This window comes from Hippoglossus stenolepis, chromosome 2 (genome assembly GCF_022539355.2).
Source record: "Hippoglossus stenolepis isolate QCI-W04-F060 chromosome 2, HSTE1.2, whole genome shotgun sequence".
NCBI lineage: Eukaryota > Metazoa > Chordata > Actinopteri > Pleuronectiformes > Pleuronectidae > Hippoglossus > Hippoglossus stenolepis.
The window spans coordinates 10,443,214-10,466,564 of NC_061484.1; the positions used below are offsets into that span (position 1 = coordinate 10,443,214).

A 23,351-nucleotide genomic window follows, 5' to 3' on the forward strand; every position below is an offset into this window, starting at 1 on the left:
TTCAAACTCAATCCAAATCCATAGAAAATGAAGATGACACGTACTGGTTCCCTGACTGACGTCCCAGCCGACCAATGAGTGCGCGCAGGGACGCAGCAGGCGGAGCCACACTCTCCTGCGGAGGCTGGGTGTCGCCTGACCGGATGATGACAGAAGTTTTTCTGTGTTAATGTCGCTACTTCAATATGCGATCGTCCAGCTCTTAAGCTGCTCGGGGCTCTGGGCGCCGTCAGGACTCTAGGATCGGGACCTCCGCTGTGGTTGGATGAGATAGACGCGCAGACCGCTGCGCCATCTGGGAAGTTTTAGGCTTTGCTGTGGGAGCGAGCGACCCTCTCCGGTTCCCACTCGACCGGGGGGGAGAAGAAGACCCAGCTGGGCACACCGAGGTGCCGCGATGGGAAACCGGGGGATGGAAGACCTCATTCCCCTCATCAACAAGCTCCAGGACGCCTTCAGCTCCATCGGCCAGAGCTGCAACTTGGACCTGCCGCAGATAGCGGTGGTCGGCGGGCAGAGCGCAGGGAAGAGCTCGGTGCTGGAGAATTTCGTCGGCAGGTTGTAACGTTTATATCTTTTATTTGATTTATCTGATACGGCCAATGCTAATATTTCTTAGTTCAAGTCTGGTTTTTTTCCTAATAATTCAAACCAGACTTTTGCGTAAAAGTCGCCAACTAAGCGCTCGGGTACGCGCTCTGTCTGTGCCTCCCAGTTCCTACTGTTTCCCCCCCTAACGGATTCTTTCCATTTTGGAGCTGAGCAATTCACGGTCGATAATTACGCATTTTACGCAAGAAAACAGCTGTTGTGACAAACAAACTCTGGAGGAGTGGGTTTAAAAAGGTGACTTTAGATTCAAATGAATCTGTGCAGTTAAAATGTGATTCCCTCAGCAGCCTCACATGAGCCTCATCCTGTCAAACATTTACAAAGTCTGCTTCTCCTCGAGATTACCTTCCCTGTGCACTAAATCCACCTTTATGGACGTCATATTACATAGGTCAGGTCAATGGTTTACTTTCAAGGGTCAGATACTAAAAATTGTTGGTTCCATTAACGAGGTCATTGTCATTAATAGATCAATAATTGGTGAGTGACACCGAAAGTATGAATGGAAGTGGCAGGGGTCTGTGCTCCCAGCATGCAAACACGTTTTCTCTTTGTGAGGTTGATGAGTCAGTTCCAAGGGAATTTCAATGAGCAGTTCTGGATCGTCCTGGATGACGAATCGCAGAAAGAACAACATTAATGCCACATGCTCGGCTCAGTCGGCCCAGTTTCCAACAATGTGGGGAAGAATCCCTTTTTTTTGTTTTACAGTCAAGACATTTCACAGGAATGAGGAAAGGGAAGGGGAAGAAGACATTGCTGCCGCTCAGGCCTAACCCACTGAAGATAGCAGCAGCAGCAGCAGCAGCTAGCTCTATGTCTTCATCTCTAAGTCAGGGTAGAGCCACAAATGAGAGCACTTAACTGCTCGACATGTGAGAATGATTTCATTTGTTGTCCAAGAGATAGGGAATGTGGATTAGACGGACATGTCTCCTTTTTTCCCCCTGTTGCCTTTTGTGTCCGAGTCCCAAGCAGTGGCCGGGGGAGACAGTGGGGGCATTGATGTGTTTGTGCTGGGGTCATCAGTGATGTCACCAGCTGCACTGTCATGTGTATATGACACACTGGGCACCACATATACCCACAAAAGGGTATATGTTTGTTAATTAGGCCTGCGACATGCGGAGGTGTGGAGGCTGTGAGAACCCGTTTAAGTCAATCAAAGCCGCAACAGTTTTATTTCCATGACTGATTTAGTGTGTCCTTTTTATTTTCTTCTTAATGATTTTAGACCAAGTGTATATAGGATTGAATCATAGGCTGTATACAAAGACGGACAACATGGCTGCCCCCGAAAGTGAAGCCAAAGCGTTTCGATCGCCACCTGGTCGGGGGCATCAGAATTGGTCATAAATCCCGCCTCCTCCATGTTAATGGATGGGACATGGACCAAACTAAAAAGCCAGGGTGCACGTCAAGGGCATTTTTCACAAAGATGGTTTGTGTCATTTACGTAGTTCTCATCACACTGATGTTTGTTCAAGTGCAAATTATTCCGGTAAATTTGGTTTTAATTAGTTATTTGATGCTATTGACAGCTGAGACTGACTCTCGATTGTTGTGCATTTGTGTGTAGTGATTATTCAAATGAAACAAAGACTTTAAAAGGCTTAAAGTTTAAGTGTCACGAGCCAAGGAAGTTGGGAATAGTGCTGCACTTAACGATTATTGTCATTATTCATAAACCTTTTGATTGTGAAGTCTATAAACAGTAAAAAAAAAAACTAATGAACTGAAAATAATATGCTCTTTTTTTCTCATGTCAAGTAAAAAATAAAATGCATAACAGGAAGTTTACATAAAATAAAGTGCTTAATAAAAAATAAAAAATTATTCTGAATGATTTATCGATACATTGGAAATGGATGGCGTCTGGGTTGGAATCTACAGTCTGCCTGCCCCTGGTAGTGACACCTGCTCTAGAATATAAAATGTCTAAAAACAGTGTCAGACAAACAGCCCAGAGGTATTTATTCTGCAATAATGTTTAACCAAAAATGACCACGCCTTCACATTTAAATAGTAAATGTTTGTCAGCAGACGTTCACGGAACACATGACTTCATGATTGAATTGATGAACTGTGTTGCTGGTAATCATCATAGTTCTTATTTGCTTTCATAAGTGACAGGAAGAGATGAGGAAAGAGGATGGGAATCACAGTTGTGTAACTTCCTGACTGCTCTGTCAGCAGTGGACAACAGGCAAAGGGTGTGTGTGTGTGTGTGTGTGTGTGTGTGTGTGTGTGTGTGTGTGTGTGTGTGTGTGTGTGTGTGTGTGTGTGTGTGTGTGTGTGTGTGTGTGTGTGTGTGTGTGTGTGTGTGTGTGTGTGTGTGTGTGTGTGTGTGTGTGTGTGTGTGTGTGTGTGTGTGTGACTGCTATACCAGTGACCTGACACAAACACACACACACACAGACATGTTGGCATGGCTCGGCGAGATGTGTTGCCACTGACCTGGAACTGATCACAGCTCTATTGAACAGGAGTTTCCATTCTCATGAACGTGTGTAACGTGAACAGAGGGAGACGCTCCTGTAACTCTGCACTATTTTTAATGGATAGGGTTGTAAGTCCATCTTGGTCTTGTATGAATAATGCACCCGCTGACATAGAGGCCTGCATACGTGATTAAAGGAAGTATCGGGAGGCAAAGTAGAGCCTGGCGTTTAATTTAAGTATAAGCAGACAAATATGCAGTATTTTGATATCATTTGAAAATGAAATACTTTTCCTTTTTTGTGTTTATTCCTTTTCAGCTCTTTTGTATTTATTTTAACGATTCATCATGTATCAGGATAGTGAATCTAGGCCGCGCTCGGCCAAAACTGACATTTTCTTGTCAATATCCTTTCCCCCAGTGTATGTTTGTTAAACCTCACTTCTGTTTCTCCCTTAGGGACTTTTTGCCCAGAGGATCTGGTATTGTCACCCGTCGTCCTCTCATCCTCCAGCTGGTTAACAGTAAAGCAGGCAAGTTGCACACATTACTGGTTAAATGTTTTTTATTCTCTTTAATCATCACAAAACTAAAAACTAACGAGGCTAAAGCAAAGAGAATCAATCTATGCCACGTGCAAAAAGGTTAAACAAGTGGGTTATAGCCATATTACATACCATCCACATGACATACGGATCATGTAGTTATACACATGCAAATGTTCACATGAACGTTTGGGCAGATGTGTACATCGTCTTATAATAGTTATGAACTTTATTTGCATAGCATAATTCAGGCATAAATGCAACACTGAGTACATTATGATAGAAGACTAAAAACAATAAAAAATATGATGAGATTAAACAGGTCAAAACACTTCAGGAATAAGCAGTATATTATATTAGCTAGAATGTAGCTCAGTTCATATCTCCGCAAAGCCCCTACAGTGTCTATATGAAACACATTCAATTGTCAAATTGCACACACTCATAAATATCAGTTCTTTCATCAAGATCCATAATTTATTCTCTAAATAAGATATATAAATATATAAAAACAATATAAACACTGATGATCTCAGTGTTACAGAAAGTGAAAACTATTTCCTGGATGTGCCCCCTGATCCAGATCTGCTATATATTTTCCCCTGGCCCAAACCACATCTGTCTACCAAGTTTCGTGGTAATCCGTCCAGTAGCTTTGTGCTGTGCCGCTAACTACCAGGCAGACAAACAAGCGCAGTAACAAAAGAGGATTAAAAGCAGGATGAGACAAAACATCTAAGTCAGAGAAGTCTACAGTAAAAACATTTGTTTCAAGGGTTCTGTTGAGAATTTCAATAGATTAACAAGTCTAAAAATTACAATATTAACAATAATACAATATAATATAAAATTGAGTATTTTCTATATATTTTGTATACACATCTCTCGTTCATGTCTCTCTTGTCTGCATTTCTCATTTTCACCATGTAGAATATGCCGAGTTCCTGCACTGTAAGGGCCGCAAGTTTGTGGACTTTGAAGAAGTCCGTCAGGAGATCGAAGCAGAGACCGAGCGTATCACCGGCTCCAACAAGGGCATCTCCCCGGTCCCCATCAACCTCCGTGTCTACTCCCCTAATGGTAACACACACATGCACACGCTGTGAAAACGTATTGTGTTGTGTAGTGGTGAGTTTTCAACCTCTGTCTGACTGAGTCCTTCCTTCCTGTGAACTCAGTGCTGAATCTGACCCTGATCGACCTGCCGGGGATGACCAAAGTGGCGGTGGGGGACCAGCCTCAGGACATCGAGCACCAGATCAGAGAAATGCTGCTGCAGTTCATCACTAAGGAGAGCTGCCTGATCCTGGCCGTCACCCCGGCCAACAGTGACCTGGCCAACTCTGACGCCCTCAAAATAGCCAAGGAGGTGGACCCTCAGGGTAAGATCATGTTGATGTGTGTGTCTTTTGATATTGGTATGTTTCTAAACGGAGCCATTATTTGCTCTAATCCGACACTGAGTCACTGAGTCACCAGACCACACTAAGTCTTTCCAGCTGGATCTTGCAGCCATTTGTTCTCATCTTCTTTCTATTAATCTTTGCCTCGGCGCAGGCTCATCAGAATAATTAACAGTTACGTTGTTAAAGACTTTCCGACAGCATCGATGAAGAGATATAATTAAATGTAATTATCTCTGCTTTTCGCCCCTTTTATTCAATGCAGAGGATCTTTTTAAACAATTTCTATGTAATATGATAATGACTACATACTGTTAGTCTGCTGTGGACCGACAGTTTAGCAGTTTTACTAAATTATCACTTGACACTTTTTAAACAGGAATTTCACCTCACACTGATAGAAGAAAATAGTTGAACCAACTTTAAGAAATTACTTCAACTGGTAACACACGAATGAATTAGGTTTGTGCAAATAAAAGTTATTTTAACAGAATTGATAACTTTAATATAACCTTAATTATAATTAAAAAAAAACTTATTTTTTCTTCTTTATTTTTTCTTCTTTTTGCAGCATACACATACCTCAAAGGTTACTTTGTTATATTCACATGTTGTACACAAGTTATTTTGGTTGTTGCTGGCACATGAGCACTTTGAGCTGTGCTAGTGTCAATTGGTCCCTCTCATAATGAACTTTTTGGTAATCTCTGAACTTTTTTCTTTTCACCATTTGATCAAAATGTCCTTTAAAATTACATTCTCATCAGTCGCAGCCGCAGTTTAGGTTTAGTACAAACAAGCTGCAAGGTTTTGAAACTACATCAGGGTAGCAACACAGTATGGGTTCAGTCAGACATCATTTGAAATGTTTATTACAGCAGCAGAACATGGAGATGGGCATTTAGGTTCTTGTTACATAGAGACAATGGAGAGTGGTGAACTAATATCCTCTGCAGGTGGATGCTGGGGGGGTGGTGTTGGGGTTGAAACAACAAGCAGCAATGCTGACGTAGAACACCAGAGGTATTGACAGACAAAGGGAGACATGGGAAACCTTTGCAGCTTCATGTAGACCTCCTATAGACTGGGAGTGTGTCAGTGGTAGAGGACTGTGGATAGTGCAGTAGAGCAGTGCGGCTAGAGTTGACTTCCTGCCTCACAAACATCCCTCCCCTTTCTTCAAATTAAACTGGCTAAATAATGTCATTAAACTGTGTGTGTTCATCCCAAACCCCTCTTCTTTCATCTGTGAATATCAGAGCATCAGTCTTACCTGTGGCACTTTGTTCTTTAGGTCTGCGGACCATTGGTGTGATCACTAAGCTGGACCTGATGGACGAAGGGACAGATGCACAGGACATCCTGGAAAACAAACTTCTGCCGCTGCGCAGAGGTGAGACCACACACACATTTTAAATGCTCTCTTTAACTCCACCACTTTACAAAAGAGTGGAATACTTGCAGAGATGGGACAGAAGTTGACGACATGTTTTTATTTCATTTTGGCAAGTCTTAAGATCAGAACAGTCACTTTTTTAAGCAGACCCACAGGGACAGATATCCCAACACACATATATTTACCACCAGGGTGTGGTACTCAGATCAGTTTATCAGACACACACAACTGCCAGTGACATATTATTTGAGGTGTTTCTCCTGTAATATTAAGCATTGGCTTTGAAATTTAACAGTTAAATTGATTGAATTGTTTGTGAGTTTCATTGTGTTCACATCAGATTAACAGAACCTTCTTACACTTAATAATAATAATATGATTATATTTGATTTATGGAGCACTTGGAGCAATTGAACAGACTAGTCAGGAAATCATAGATCCACAGTTTCTGGGGGCAAAAAGAAAAAAAATATATAACCTCAAATTATTATAAAACATTTGCTCTGTTCCAGTTGAGGCTCTTTTAGTCCTCTACTGCAGCTGGTTTCACTTTTTGCTCAATTTGGTCATTGGATCCACTATTCAGAAATTAAGCCATTTGGGGCATCTTACCCTCAGTCTGTTCTTCAGTCAAGGTTTTCTTTTTCATTCTCCTGTTGGTCTGTGTTTTTCCTCAGGCTACATCGGGGTGGTGAACCGCAGTCAAAAGGACATCGATGGGAAGAAAGACATCCGGGTTGCTTTGGCTGCTGAGAGGAAGTTCTTCCTGTCCCATCCTGCATACAGACACATTGCAGAACGCATGGGCACACCTCACCTGCAGAAGACCCTCAACCAGGTGAGACACACAATGACCATACGTACACACGTACATACAAGCACAGGGACTGATTTATAAAAGGATACTTTTTTTCCTGGGATGTTATCATTTGTGCCTCAATGTGTTGACTCATGTGGAGATTTGCTGCACTGACTTTAGTCACATTAGATAATTTAACAAGTGCATGTGGATGCTTGAACTTAAAATTCAATACCAGAACCGACTTGTCTTCGAATATTTTTTCACTTATATTTTTCTCCAGCAACTTACCAATCACATCCGCGACACGTTGCCGGGGTTACGTAGCAAGCTGCAAAGCCAGCTGCTGTCGCTGGAGAAGGAGGTGGAGGAGTACAAGAACTTCCGCCCTGACGACCCCACACGCAAGACCAAGGCCTTACTTCAGTCAGTCCCTACGCATTCAGGTTCAGGCACACGAGTACATTCTTGCAAAAAGTTATGACATTTCCCTTAAACTACGCACAATCTACAGGATGGTGCAGCAGTTTGGTGTCGACTTTGAGAAGTGCATCGAGGGGTCTGGAGATCAGGTGGACACCTCCAACCTGTCCGGTGGAGCCAAGATCAACCGCATCTTTCACGAGCGCTTCCCATTCGAGCTGGTGAAGGTGAATGTTATTCTTGTTATTATTAGTATTAGAGATTTCAATAATTACATTCGATTCATATTAAAGTCATAGACATTTTTATATTTATCATTTAATTTGTTACGGAATTGTTCTCTTTTGTTATGATTTATATTTGTATATATTATTATTATTTTAGCAGTAGTAATATTTTTTTATAAATGTCATTGTTTACATTAAAGTCATATATTTTTATATTTGTCATTTGATTTGTTAAGGAATTGCTCTCTATTCATATGATTTTTTATTATTATTATTTTTGTTATTATTATGCTTTGGCATTTTCATTATCACATTTAAGTCATATATTTTGATATTTGTCATTTAATGTGGCAAAGAACTGCTTTTATTCTCCTGTATACTTGTCCTGATGTAGTCATCTGTAGAATGCTGGTGTCACACTGTAGCTATACTGCCTAAATTCTCATAACTCCAATAAAAGAAAGGGCACTCAGATTTTTCTTATAATGCTTTCTGTCCGTGTGTGTCAGTGTAACGAGTGGCACTGAACCGTAGAATTTATTTTACAAAGAACATGTCAAATCTCTGTGTGTTTTCGCGCTGTGCCTCAGATGGAGTTTGATGAGAAGGAGCTGAGGAAAGAGATCAGCTATGCCATCAAGAACATCCACGGTGTCAGGCAAGTTGAGACAGACTGCAGACAAAACATTTGTCTACTGACCTGTCTGTCGGCTTTTTTGTTTGTCAGCTTCATAAAGACGTACAGTCTTCTCTGTCTTCAACTGTCAGTGTCTGTGTCCATTTAATGTGCTGACCATCTGTCAGTCTGTCTTTACTTTCTTTTATCTGTGACCAGTTTTTATTTACTCCTCCTGCCTGCTCGTGGGCCGTATGTCCGTCTTCTTCTCCACCTCCTCAAGTTCTTCTTCCACTTCTTACCATCTTGTCGTCCTCAGTGTCTGTCTGCTCACGTCGTCCCTGTCTTTTAGCCTGTCTCACACTTTCCCTTTTTGTGTCTTTCTGTCCCCCTCTCCTGCTCCGTGTCTCCATGTGTGTCTTGTCTGTATGTCCTCCAGGACAGGCCTCTTCACCCCTGACCTGGCGTTTGAGGCCATAGTGAAAAAGCAGATCATTAAGCTGAAAGAGCCGTGTCTGAAATGCATCGACCTGGTCATCCAGGAGCTCATCAACACAGTCAGACAGTGCACCAATAAGGTATCACTGCATGGTCTCCTGCCTGGCTGCCACACCCGTACATACACACCACAGAGACTGAGCAACTTCTGGGCTGCTGCTGGGGGCCATTTTGGGGCCACACAATTCTGTAAAGCCACAGTTATGGAATGAAAAATATGGTGCAGGAATTCAAACAGGGGACTTCATTTTCACAGCCCTGCTTTGAAGTTTGCTTGAGCAAGTATCAGTAGATATAGCTGAATGTCCTGTGTGTACTGGTGTGGTGTCAGAAGCAGACAGATTGTTACACATTCCTGTGTAAGTTCATTGCAAAACAAGCTGCAGGCTTGGTTTGAAGCTACAGCTTAAACAAGAGTCTATAGTCGTGCTAGCAGCACTATAGAGGCTTGACTTAAGCACAGTGTTGTTTTAACTAAATGCTAATGTCAGCGTACAAAGCATGTTCAACATGTGTATTGTTTACCATCTTTGTTCAGCATGTTAGCATTTGTAGAAGTAGAAAGGCGCTTGGAGAACGCATTCCTCCACCAAGGCTAACTCCTGGATCTGCCCTTTTATCCAGATATGCTCCAAATGCATTCTTCCGTGCCTTGTGCCCAACCCCTTCTCAATATTTCATGGACATCAGTTAAGCAGTTTTTGCATAATCCTGCTTACAAACAAACAACCACTTATGTAAAGTAACGCTGGGACAAATAGGAAGACTAGAAGGGCTCTGAGAGCACAAACCTCCACAGAGGATAATGCCCTGTCGCACCACGTCAAAGCAGTGTTTCCCAATAATTATCAAGACTGTGGTGTTCCGCCATGTTCTAATTTGTCCTGCCACAGTTTCATAATAAGCCCAAAAAAATGTTCATAATAAAACAAGAGATCTCTAGCTTGGGGTTTTGGTCCGTTGCTGCATTGTATAGCTGTGTGCAGAAGGTGGCGATAGAGGAAAAGTTAAAGAAGCAACACAATCATTCGGCCTCATCCTCTGGGAACCATAATCGTCTGAACAATTCATGGAAATCCTGCAAACATTTGTTGAGATATTTTATTCTGGACCAAAGTGTCGCACTGACCAGTCATAGAGTCACAGGCTTACATGGCTAAGAAGCTGCAGAATGACTCTTAACATACACACAGACAGGTAGAAGAAACTGCAATGAACATGTATGAGAACCTGCAGCTTGTTTGTGTTCTGAACATGAAGTAGAACTAATTTTCTTTCTTTTCCCTCTTGAAACTCTTTGTTTCCCCAAAACTCTCCTATCCAACTTGGGCGTCCATTTTTTTCTACCACCGTTCCCTTTGTCCTCGCCGTGGCCCATGCTACACCTCCTTACATTAAACATCCAACGCCAACGACGCCTCACCACAGGACAGGCCTGTTCACCCCTGACTTGGCGTTTGAGGCTATAGTGAAAAAGCAGGTCATTAAGCTGAAAGACCCCTGTCTGAAATGCGTTGACCTCGTCGTCACCGAGCTTGTCACCCTGATCAGGAAGTGCACTGAAAAGGTAAACGGGAAGAGCGGAGAGACCGATTTGAATGAAGTGATGAATAGAGACAGGCAGAAAGAGAATGGAGTGAAGGGGAAATAAATGGCAGCAAAGAGCAAAGATTGATTCAGTGCAGTCAAAGAAAATAAAAAAAATCAACTGAACTAACTTGTCTATGTCTAGTGTTGTTGATCGTTGCTCCCCCCCTCCACTGCTTTGGCGCTTCACCCAACTTCCTGTGGTTCCCGCTTAAATGACAAAACTAGGAGACCTTCCCTGTTCTGATCCTGGACCCGCACCCGTACCCCATCATGCACTGCGACCTGTGAAATAACCACCCCTCACCCTGCCTCACTCCCCAAATCAGATACCCACTCCCACACTAAGAAATGTGGCTGATTCTAAAATGGCACAACAGTGGCTGTTCTTCACCCTGTCCTGTCAAAGGTGATTTGTGTGTATTTTACCTGTGATACACCCCTTTCTGCACCAGTGACACCAATAATAAAACCCCCGGCAGATCTCCACCAGACCACACTCAATCTTCACCTCCTTCTGGACTCAAACCTGACTCCTCATTCCTCCCTGATTTGTTGAGACTCTCTTACAGCTTGAGATCATTAAACACTAACACTGATCTTAATTCACTATCACATTGCAACTCAGATTCTATGTCAACATCTTCAACCTGTAACCTGAAGTCTCAAGCTGATAGTGAAGTCATTAGTGCATGCCTCCTCACTCTTTGTGTCTTGCCTAATATTTTTTTGTATATGCAGCATATTTACTGTCAGTGGTTGGGTGTAACTGCTTATGTGGATATAGTGTTGTGCAAGTCACGGTGCCTGCAGCAGTGTGTGTGTGGGTGTGTGCATCTACAGCTGGGCTCGTACCCTCGACTAAGAGAAGAGACGGAGAGGATCGTCACCACCTATGTCAGAGAGCGAGACAGCAAGACCAAAGACCAGGTGTGTGTGTTTGTGTGTGTGTGTGAGAGAGAGAACAAGAGTTGCAGTCTACCTATAAAGTTGTCGTTTGCTTTTTTTGTGCACATAAAAACTTGTCCTGTTTCTCTCGTCAGGTGCTGCTGCTGATCGACATCGAGCTCTCTTACATCAACACTAACCATGAGGACTTCATCGGATTTGCCAAGTAAGACTCAGCTGCAGATACTGATTAATGATGAGTTAATACTACGTTTCACTAGGTCTAGGATCAGCAGAGATGGAGGTCCGTCTGAAAATATCTAGGAAATAATTCGATCTTTGGATCTCCTCAAAACAAGTAAAAAACAAAACACACCAAAAAATATTATAAAAGCATAGTGAATAAAAGAATAAAAACACTCAAATTTAGATGAGCCTATTGAGGAATGGGAGATCAAGCAAGTGATCTCAACGCTCAAAAATAATAAAAGCCCAGGACCAGATGGATATATTAATGAATTTTATAAAACCTTTAAGGATATGTTATCACCACTGTTGCTAAAAGCATACCACCATGCATTAGAATCTAAAACTATGGCACCGTCTTGGAAAGAGGCCACTATAGTGGTAATTCATAAAGAAGGTAAAGACCCCACAGAGTGCCAATCCTACAGACCGATATCACTGCTGAACGGGGATCTGCGCATTCTAACAGCAATCTTAGCAAGAAGAGTCAATCACATAATCACTGAAATTATCCACCCTGATCAGACGGGATTCATCACTGGAAGATACTATGGCGATAACTTACGACGCTTATTAAACATTATATCTCATCAAAAAGAAGAGAAATCGGAATAAATGATTATGTCCCTAGATGCTCAAAAAGCATTTGACCGGGTATCATGGCAATATTTATTCCAAACACTAAAACGGTTCAAATTTGGCCCCAACTTTTTAAATTGGATACAAACATTATATTCATCACCACAGGCAGCTGTTAAAGTTAATGGATATAGATCACAAAGATTCACACTGGAACGCGGCTGCAGACAAGGCTGCCCTTTATCACCCCTGCTGTTCGCAATTAGTATCGAACCCTTGGCCCAGCTCATCCGAGATGATAACAAAATAAAAGGGACTGTAATACATAAAGAAGAGCATAAAATATCTCTTTACGCTGATGATGTATTATTATATCTGACGCAACCTGCATCAACTATACCACATCTAAAGGAACTCATCTCACAGTATGGATACTACTTAGGATACAAGGTAAATGTGGAAAAAACAGAGGCTATGGATGTCAATGGTAACATCTCAAGAATTGTAAAACTCCAAAGTGGATTTAAGTGGCCAAAAGACAGTATAAAATACCTTGGCATATACATCCCCCCATCCTTACAGAATTTGTACGAGGCCAATTATAGTAAAATAATTCGGTGCATTGATAGTGACCTGGAACGATGGTCTACGCTCCCTCTGTCCCTGCTCGGTCGTGTTGAAAGTATTCGCATGAATGTTCTGCCCAGACTTCTCTACTTATTTCAGATGCTACCTATAGAAATTCCAAAATCCGTTTTTGATAACCTGGATAAAATAATTTCCAAATTTATCTGGCAAAAAAAGCGCCCTAGAATTAGACTTTACAACTATCTAAGGTAAACGGAGGCCTTAAACTTCCAAACTTAAAATATTACTTCTGGGCTGCACAAATGAAACCTTTGATAGCGTGGATTCAGAATAGCACATACACTCGCTGGCTTAATATTGAGAAAAACCTATGGTCAGAGGCCTTACAAAACTTGCCTTTTTTAGATGCACCCATAAAAGAACTGGCAGAGTGGACTAAGATCACTCTTAAAATCTGGAACAAAATACAGACCGCTTTTGGGCTTCCGAAGTTAATTTCATCACTAACAAGCATTGGATCTATGAAGACCTTCACACCTAACAATCTAGACACGGGCTTTAGAAAGTGGTCAGATATGGGATTGGTTTACCTGCACCAGCTATTTAATGAGGACAACCTCAAGACATTCGAGCAGCTGAAAAAGGATTTTGATCTCCCCAAAACAGATTTCTTCAGATATCTGCAATTGAGAACTTTTCTAACAACACACAAAGAGTGGGGAAAGCTTTTAAAACGTACCCCTTTTAGAGGGGTTCTTAATAGAAATACAGATGGGGAACGAAGATAAGAAAACAATAAGTAAACTATATAACATATTTCTATCTATGAATCTACATAATTTCCTACAGATAAAGCAGAGATGGGAAGCGGAAATGAACAAGGTCATACCACAGAATACCTGGGAGGGGATGTGTACAGAGGCACACCTAGTTACAAATTCAAACACCTGGAGGGAATTTAAATGGAAAATAATTACCAGATTCTTCAGAACACCAGAAATATTAGCCAAGATGGGCCCGACGCATTCCAACTTGTGTTGACGGAATACTGGAGAGAAGTCTTTGATGCCCTCAAAGAGATATTCCAACAGGACAGTAGTACTATTGGGAGTGATGCCTGAAGGCCTGGACGGGAGGGCCAAAAAATACCTGCTAAACATACTACTCACCGCAGCATTGAAGTGTATAACCATCAAATGGTTAAAACCAGACCCCCCCCACATACAATATATGGACCCAAAAAGTATGGGACATCTACCAAATGGAGTGGACAATTACTATTTCTTCATCCCTGGTTTTATTTTAATTTAATTTAATTTAAAAATATTATTTTAATTTAATGAATTATGTATGTAATCAATCATTTATTCTTATTCTTATCCCCCCTCTTTTTCTCTTGGAGTGAGCACTATTTGATGTTTGTTGTTCTTTCTATGCATTGCACACTGTACCTGAATATCATGTATATCAATACTATATACAGTTGAAAAATGAAAAAGAAAGTAACTGTCTGAAAATGCATATTGTTTTGTTGAAAACTAAATAAAAAATAAGTTAAAAAAAACAAAAAAACACTCAAATTCAAGCATGACCACCCACTACAATAATAACAACTAGAATTAGGAAAAAATCCGGGAATGTGGATAAAAGTATGTCAGCTTATAAAGGAAACGGTAAAAAGGCCCTTGGCAGAGGATCTCTAGGTGTGAGCAGGGTGGTATATGGCAATAAAAGCTCTGTGATATACTGAGGAGTCAGACCATTAAGTGCCCAATTGTAAGTACTTAAAATGACCTTAAAATCAATTCTAAAATGGACTGGGTGTCAGTGTAAAGAGGCTCAAAGCGGGGTGATGAGTTCCAACCTGTTTACTCTGGTTAAAACCGTTCAGTTCACTTCTGTACTGTCTGAGGACGCTCTCCAGATTTTCTATCAAGGCAAGTAGAGTGTTGCAGTGATCCAGGTGTGATGAGATAAAAGCATGTAAAATAGTTTCTGTATCTTTAAATGTGACACAGGGAGAATTCTGGCAATGTTCCTTAATTGATAAACACATCAGCCAGCCAGTACAGAGGGAAAATATAGATAAGTGGGGACAATGATGGTTTGAATCACTTACTGTGGACACATACTGGACACCAATAAGTGAACACTATAACTTCACTGATATCAGGCTCTAACCTGCACTAAAGAAGTTGGGGAGATGGGAATGGATCAATCCTTTCAATATATAATATGTAACAAATCCTCATTAAAATGTCAAAAAAAATGTCAGTCTCTGGGTCTTTAAGGGTGACGGGGGTCAGGATATAGTGCTCATTAAAATATAAACTGTACCATGTGATACCATATTTCTATTCCTTCATTCTTTAATCTGATCAATTAGTTTGTCTTTGTCTTGCTGTGAATACGTATTTCTAGCAGAGTTGACATCACTGTTTCCCTCTCCTGTAGTGCCCAGCAGAGAACTGCTGCTAACACTACCAAGAAGAGAGTCATGCCTAACCAGGTAAATAAACAGACACCAAAAACAGCCCATAGAAAAGCCTCACACCACTGTAGCACCATAGCAGCTGCTTTTCCTGCTGTTTGCTTTATTTCCTGTTCTTTCTGACATTGTCTCAGCCCATCATCACTGGTGCCCTACGTTGCTCCACATTTACGTACTCTTGTCTGTGCCCCTCTTGTCTTCCCTCTTTATTTCCCTTTCCTCTTTTCTCCTCTTCTGTTCCTCCTTTTTATGGCCCAGGGAGAGATTCTTGTAAGTACAGTACCCCACGCACCTCCACTGGTCACATCCTCTTTGGGTGGGTGGGGGAGTCCACGGTCAGTCAAGAGATTGGTGCTCCTTGCTGAAAGGGAAGTGAAAGAGCTGGTTGTACTGTGAGAACCAGATACTGTGTTTCAAGTGGTGGCCAGATTCTGGAACTTCTTTCTCATGACAATTTTGTACCCAGTGAATACACCAGCAAAGTTTCCTCAACCCGGAATCTAACTAACTAACTTCTAACTATTTGGGACTGATGATTTAAGTTCTGTGTTTTAAACTAGGCTTGTTTTTGTGGGGGCTTTGGATACAGTTTTTAAATCTGTCTGAAATTGCTTGACACTTATTTTTTTCATATAACTAGAATAGCACTCAGTAGAGCGTATACCTCCATGAAGGCTCAACAGTCCCCTTCAATGCAATCAAGCTGCACCAAATTAAACACAATCTTAAATATCTGTCCCCTAAAAAATGTTTTTAATCAAGAGCCATTAAAATGCGAAGATCCAACCTACCTCTCAATGTAAAAAAAATCCTGGATCCTGCCACCCTTCCACCAAGTTCCATAAACCAGCTCAGTAGTTCTTGTATTAATCCTACTAACAGACAAATAAACAGCAATGACAATGTAACCTCCCTGGTGGAGGTAAAAACATAAGACAGGTAGTTTGTGGTACTTTGTTAATTATGTGTATAGGATTTCACATAGAGAGACAATTAGATAACATGGAAATGTCTCGTCTCCAGACAGCCTACTCTGAAGGGTCTGGAGTAAACGCACACAGACACAGAACGGAGCGTGTACTGTGTGAAAAGAAGTAAAAACACATTATTCCTTTTATGAATGAAAAGAGTCATAAGAAATAAAACAACCCTGACATGACTCTGGGGCTTTGATGCTACAACCTTACTTGATCTGGTATAACCAATAGTTAATATTAGCTGGTAGCTAATGAGCAAACTCTGGGCAGATGGTGCTGTGCACAACTACACACTGGTTCTTAGCACTCACAAAGTTCAAGAAGCAGCTCCCAGACACCAAATCACATGAGAACAAAATCTACCTTTTCTTTATTAGGAGAGAGAAAGGGAGGACATATGGGCCATGGTGATGTGTCGTGGTTAGAACTGTTGCCTCACAGCATGAAGGTTCCCGGTTCGAGCTGGGTGTTTGTCTGTATAGGTTTTCTCCCGGTACTCCGGCTTCCTCCCACAGTCCAACATGCAGATTGGGATTGAAGACTCTAAATTGTCTGTCTCTGTATGTTGCCCCTGTGATACGCTGGTTACCCGGTGTCAGCAGGATTGGGTCCAGCTTTCCCTCAAGAGGATATAGATAATGGATGGAGGAGAGAACATTCGTATTTCTTGTCATATCATATCATCTTTAAAATGCAAAAAAAAAAGTTTTTTGACGAGAGATTTTGCAGACTTCGAGTGTGGACATTTCAAACATGTATAAATATGTTGCTTCAGACATGGTTGAACAACATGTTATACATCATACATCACCCTACAGCCAGAACTGGTGAAACGTACCTTCTCTGGTCATAAGCTGCAGCCTCCATTTACTCCCTAACGTCCACTGAGCTGCTAGAACTAAATGTGTTATTCGTCTACGATGCAGTTCTTCCTTCTTCTCCTGATGGATCTTGCTTCTGTCTGAAAAACAGAAGAACATTTTTCAGCCACAGCATCAACATGTCATCTTCATGTGGAGGTGGACTTGATGTGGTGACATCCACTTCTATAACACACCCTTGGTTACAACAGTCAGACCAGAGTTCTGCATATGTCTGCTTATTGTCCTTGTGTGTCTCTTCCCTTTGTCTTCTGTCAGTCTTGCAAAGAGAGGGATGCAGAGAAGGTGACTTCACATTGAAACCTGTCATCATTTGTCTGTGATGTTTTTTTACTGCTACAGATACTGTCTGGTTTTTTTCAATGGTGAATCCCACTGCTCTTCAGTGGCTGTTGTGCTGTTTTCAATGTTGATACTATACATTTTGGGGTTTCAGTTGTTTGTAGTGTTAAGCGTTTGCTTGCTGTGGATCTACATTTCTCCTCTGGTAGGTTGTGTGTTGTATAGTCAACTGTTGGACTCTCATGTGCAGGTGATCCGCAGAGGCTGGCTCACCATCAACATCAGTATCATGAAGGGAGGATCCAAGGACTACTGGTTTGTCCTGACGGCCGAGTCTCTCTCCTGGTATAAAGATGAGGAGGTAAGGCGGCTTGCGTGATAACAAATGCAGAAATACATGTATTTTAATCTCCTTTTCTCTGTGGCATGATTAGAGGAAGATGTCCCGGTCATTTAGTGTGATTACTTTGTAGCGACACCCTCTGCAGCCACATGTGGAAATAAATTCTATAGGGCTGGGGGTCCGAACGTTTGAGTGATTTTTATGTAGAGAAAAAACAAAGAATGTGTTGAGTGGAGCTCTGACTGTGTAGTTCCACTCATGAGCCGTGTCTTAATTCAGAGGCTGCATCCTTCGTAGGACGCGGTGGACCCGGCCCATGAACAGAGCCTCCTCCGTGGGCTGAGTAGAGTGTGAGGGCCGGACCAAAATGAGACGGTCTGGTCTAAAGAGGATTTCCGTATTCAGCACTTGAACAGATGAAGCCTGATACTCAAGCGTTGCATGTTTCATCACTTGCCGGAGCCATTACCTCTATGAAAAATGGTTTGTCAGTGAAGCGCAATGAATCCTGGGATAGGCTGGGAAGGATCCACCTGTTGGAGCTTTCGTTTCTTGGGGATGGACAGATTCATTTGATGGTTGAATGCACTTATTGTAAGTCGCTTTGGATAAAAGCATCAGCTAAATGAAATGTAAAAGAAGCCCTCGAAATAGGACGGCCTAGTCCCTCTGCTGTGATACAGCCCCTGAATTGAGACACAGCTACTGAACTGAAACCCAACTGAATTGGGGATATTACCCATGATCGCCGGCTTCCTGAACCAGAACAGCTGCCACTGTATCAACTAAACCAAACTCTGTTAAGAAGTTTCCTCGCTGAATATTTAGATAAATGCTGGATTTTAATGACTTCTAAGTCTTTTTAACTAATCTACAGTTCAGCATTACTCTTGAACTGATTCTGGCAATTCAAGCTGCGACTCCCCCGTCTTATTGTACATGTAAAGAAATGTCTTCAGGTTCCTCTGGTGTTGCCGGTGTTTTTGAAGTGAATTCTGGGTTTCTTCATTATTGTTTATCACGACACTGCCGTGTGTTTAATCAGGAGAAAGAGAAGAAGTACATGCTGCCTCTGGACAACCTGAAGCTGAGAGATGTGGAGAAAGGCTTCATGTCCAGCAAACACGTCTTCGCCATCTTCAACACTGAACAGAGGTGAGGATTCTGCCTAAAACAACAGTGTTTATGGCGTTCATCTGTTTTCATCCGATTTAATAGCTGTGCATGTGTCTCCCACAGGAATGTCTACAAAGACCTGCGTCAGATTGAGCTGGCGTGTGACACTCAGGAGGATGTTGACAGCTGGAAGGCTTCGTTCCTCAGAGCGGGTGTTTACCCAGAGAAGGACCAGGTATGCGAGAGTGTATTCACATTTTAAATCCAATTAGGAGAGAATGAACAAAATGTTTTTGCCGTGCACAATATGAGATGGATAATAGAAAGTGGCATCCCGGTGGAGGGCGGGGTGGTGAAGTGAGTCCATTTGGTGCCTAGACTTATCGTGATGTCATCAATGCTGAAAGGGGCCGAGGCCAAGCTGAGAACAGAACATTGCTTTGTCATAAATATTGTTGTCTGCATTTGTTGTCCTAGCTTCTAGACAAAGTGTTAAACTCGTATACGTATCATTTTATTTCTTTAAATAATAGGATTTATTATGTTGAGATATATGTCTGTTTTTTTTTTCTCGGGGTTTGTTTGCAAAGTGCTATAACAAGAATTGCACTCAGTAGATCACGTAACCTCCGCCAAGGCCCAACAGTCCCCTTATGACCACATATAATTCACTAGAGCCAGCTTTTTATTGGGATCTGCATCAAATTGCTCACAATCATAAATATCAGTCCCCCCTAACTGGTTCTTCCCTGACCCATGTCACACCCTTCCACCAAGTTTCATGCTGATTTGTTTAGTAGTTTTCTGTTTAGAGTAATCTCTTTGGTGGCGCTAATGACACAGTATTATTCTGTTAATTGCTGATTCTGTACACTTCCCTGCTGAATCAGGAAGTTCACTGCCAGGGATCATCACTTGAATATTCAACATACACAAAACTTCTCATCCAGCATTTAAAAACAACTCTGGTGTTTCCAAATGTGTTCCCTTTCCTCAAAAAGACTTGGGGGTCATCGTTACTGTGAAGTGTTGAGTGAATAGAAGTCTAAAACAGAGAAAACCAAATGTACAGGGAGATGTACTTAGTTATTCTACTTAATTAGAGTAGACCCGAGCGCCGAGTCGTACCGCTGTCCGATCACACAAATAAAAAAAATCACCTCATCGTCTTTTCTTCTTCTCTGTCTTTGTCTCCTCAAGCCTGAGAACGAAGATGCGATGAATCCGAGCGACACCGTGTCCATGGACCCTCAGCTGGAGCGCCAAGTGGAGACCATCCGCAACCTGGTGGACTCCTACATCGGCATCGTCAACAAGTCCATCAGAGACCTCATGCCCAAGACCATCATGCACCTCATGATCAACAGCGTACGTCCTTGTCCTTATCTGTCTCTTGCTTTTTCTGTAAAGGTTCTCAGTTCTAGAGGAGTATAAAAAGTCATTTATCAGTAACAAAGGTCAGTCCTTACTGTAATAATCTTTTTTTTCCACCCCCGACTCCAGGCGAAGGACTTCATCCACTCGGAGCTGCTGGCCTATCTGTACTCAGCAGGAGACCAGGGCAGTTTGATGGAGGAGTCAGCGGAGCAGGCTCAGAGGAGAGATGAGATGCTGAGGATGTATCATGCTCTGAAAGAGGCCCTGGTCCTCATTGGAGACATAAGCACCACCACTATTTCTACACCTGTGCCTCCACCAGTGGACGACACCTGGATGGCCAAGGAGCCAAGGTAACAATAAAAAAAAACTATGAAAAACTGCAGGAATGCACACAAGTTCTTACCATAATGTTTGTAATATAAATGTCAGGGTTGACATTTAAACAAATGTGTTATCAAAACTAAAGGAATGTATTTAATAATGCATGTTATTATATAAGCAGGCAGTATATAAAATTATTATAAAAGTTATTAATTTCAGGCAAAATATTTATTATTAATGTATTCTGAAATGAACTCTATTCCCATAGTATTACAACTTGATTCTCGTAAATTTGAGACTTTATTCTTGTGAATTTATATTTTTAAATAATAATAAAATAATATATCTCATGTTCAACTGTTCTCAAACTCTCTACTCTACTAAGAATTCTGTCCCTGTTTCTCAGTCCGCCTGCAGCATCCCGCCCGGCCTCAGCAACAGCGCCCCCTCCCAGCCGACCCCCAAATGTGAGGGGGCCCACCGCGGGGCCTCCAGCCCCCCTCAATCCCTCACCAGCGTTTGGAGTGCCGCCTGTGCCTTCTCGACCCGGCCCTCCACCGGGGCAGACGGCCTATGCTGGAGACGCCAATTCCAGTTCTGTGCCTCTTGTCCCATCGAGGCCAGCCCGCGTGCCTCCGGCGCTGCCGCCGGGGATTCCCAGGTAAGACCCCTCATGTTCTGTGCACACGCACACACACACACTCACACACTCACACACACATACACAACATTTAATACTTGCTAGTTGTGGCTTTGGCATTGCTGGTGAAGGGTTGTTCTGTGCATTGTGACTTTTGGTGATTTTGGAAGCATTGGTGCATGACTTTCTCATGATATTTTGCCTTGCATGTTTCATCCCTCCCTCCCTCCCTCCCTCCCTCCCCTCCACCCTCTTTCTCCCCTCTCTTCCTGCAGCAGAAGACCCCCGGCTGCTCCCAACCGACCCACTGTCATACGTCCTTCAGAGCCCTCCCTGCTTGACTAGAAACACACACATTTACATGTTTATAATTCCTGATGCTGTTTCAGTATGTAATTTTGTAACTTCCTGTGTAGGTAGCTGTATTTTAACATGTTGAAATGTTCTGCTTTCATTGTAATGAAAAGGGATACATTTGATGATTTTACTGACTTGCAGGTCATGAATCAAGCAGGTCATCTTGGATTTTTGTTTCATTTGAAATGAAATGTGCCTTAAAACAATGTATGATTCTTATAACTTTTTTATATATTGGTAAAGAAACACATTTAGAAATAATTTTACTTGCTAATGTTTTGTCAGTAATTTTACACACTAAGCACCTCAGTAAGTAGGCAGCACTTTTTGATAAAAGTCCTTTTGCTCCTAGTTTTTTTGGTAGATCTATAAAGTCAGCCTTCAAATGAGCTTATAAAAATTGACCAATGTATGATACATCTTAGCTTCAGCTTGATTACTTTATTACATGTATGGATAGGCGTTAGTATTCTTCCTTTGTGGGCCAATGAAACATGAGACGCAGGAGGAGGAAGGTCGGGCGCTGCAGCAGTGGGATGTTTTACGGTGCGTTACTGATAATTACACAGTAGGTGACCTTGCCCAGCCAAACGTCCTCAGACTGTTACCTCTCACAGCTCGGTGATAAAGGGCCTCCAGCACAAATAACTTTATTACTTCAAAAAGCATCATCTTAAAAAGCCATAGTGGGGGGAAAAAAGATAATGTAAAGGGCCTCTATGTATAAAGTGATGGACTGAATAAAAGCATAGAAAAAGACAGTGTGGTATCTGGTGCTTCTACTTGCTTTTTTTCTTTGCTTCATTTCCTTCCTCAAGCCTTTCTCTGGCGTTCTTTTTCTTATTATTTCTTGCATCTCTCATGCACTGCACCGTTTCCGTGCACAAACAGTTGACAGCTCATGTGATATGATCAGTGCATCGCTCAGATCAGAACCGTCTGATTTGCATAATAGTGAAACGCAGAGAGCCGAGCATCCACAAGAACGTTTCACTTTTCTGTGCGCAGACTGGCGTGACCTTCTGTCCTTACTGTATGATGGAGCTGTGAGTCACCATGGTAACAGTGGTTGCCAGTGGCAACACAGAGTAAAGATAGAGTTATATATGGCTTTTGTGTTGTGACTGGAGGTATGCTATCCCACTCCTTTATTTTCTGGAAATCTTTTCCATCCCCATAATGTTTGTGTTACTGCTCAACAAATGATCTGGGAACTGAAGTGGAAATCTTCACGGCCTTCTCCTAATCATCTTCTCCTCACACAGGCGACCTCCACAAGTCCCCTCTCGTCCCAACCACTGGTGAAGGAAACAGACGTTGCTCACTCACACTAGGACTCAGTCAGCAGGAGCTGGAGGAGTCTGCTCAGTTTGATATGAAGGTTATCAGAAGTTTAAGTGCATGAAAAAATCTCCGTTGTCTACAGCTGTTTTAGTTTGACACTAAAGGAAGGGAAAGGTGCAGAAACAATTGGTGTAAATTATGACAGTGGCTGGAAAGTATTGTCAACAATTTAAAAGTGATCTAACTGCAAGTGACATAATAAATATTCTGGTCATCCGTGTACATACAGGTATGATATTTAGTTATTTAGCTATTTCCAGCTTTTAATGTCGACTGTGTATCAATTATCATGCGTTTTCTCTGTCTATACATACTTTGTCTCATGAGTTTGCTTCCTCACTTAAAATCTGTGAAATCAGAGCAAAGAAGTCA

General features: G+C 41.9%; 1 protein-coding gene across 10 annotated transcripts; it reads left to right on the plus strand.

Annotated features, from left to right (window-relative positions):
- The first annotated feature begins 99 nt into the window (after positions 1-99).
- On the plus strand, positions 100-23,201 carry LOC118118134 (dynamin-2). 10 transcript variants are annotated; one of them, XM_047342421.1, is made up of 21 exons: positions 106-558; positions 3,512-3,585; positions 4,528-4,677; positions 4,776-4,979; positions 6,295-6,393; positions 7,074-7,234; positions 7,479-7,621; positions 7,710-7,845; positions 8,436-8,503; positions 8,901-9,039; positions 11,390-11,476; positions 11,590-11,660; positions 15,302-15,356; positions 15,597-15,608; positions 17,729-17,839; positions 18,867-18,976; positions 19,061-19,172; positions 20,138-20,305; positions 20,441-20,667; positions 21,045-21,299; positions 22,901-23,201. In XM_047342421.1, the coding sequence occupies exons 1-21, from the start codon at positions 398-400 to the stop codon at positions 22,938-22,940; spliced, it is 2,583 nt and encodes an 860-aa protein (XP_047198377.1). In that variant the 5' UTR covers positions 106-397; the 3' UTR covers positions 22,941-23,201. The 10 variants fall into 10 exon arrangements, with proteins under 10 accessions (XP_035027004.1, XP_047198377.1, XP_035026942.1 ...); XM_035171051.2 differs by lacking the exon at positions 22,901-23,201 and adding an exon at positions 21,554-22,394; XM_035171061.2 differs by lacking the exons at positions 8,901-9,039; positions 22,901-23,201 and adding exons at positions 10,388-10,526; positions 21,554-22,394.
- The last annotated feature ends 150 nt before the right edge of the window (positions 23,202-23,351 follow it).

Coding starts and splice junctions, on each gene's coding strand:
- LOC118118134 (XM_035171051.2), top strand. CDS start 398: ATGGGAAACCGGGGGATGGAAGACCTCATTCCCCTCATCAACAAGCTC. Junction 7,622..7,709: donor AAGACCAAGGCCTTACTTCA/GTCAGTCCCTAC, acceptor CACAATCTACAG/GATGGTGCAGCAGTTTGGTG. Junction 17,840..18,866: donor CCTGGTATAAAGATGAGGAG/GTAAGGCGGCTT, acceptor GTGTTTAATCAG/GAGAAAGAGAAGAAGTACAT.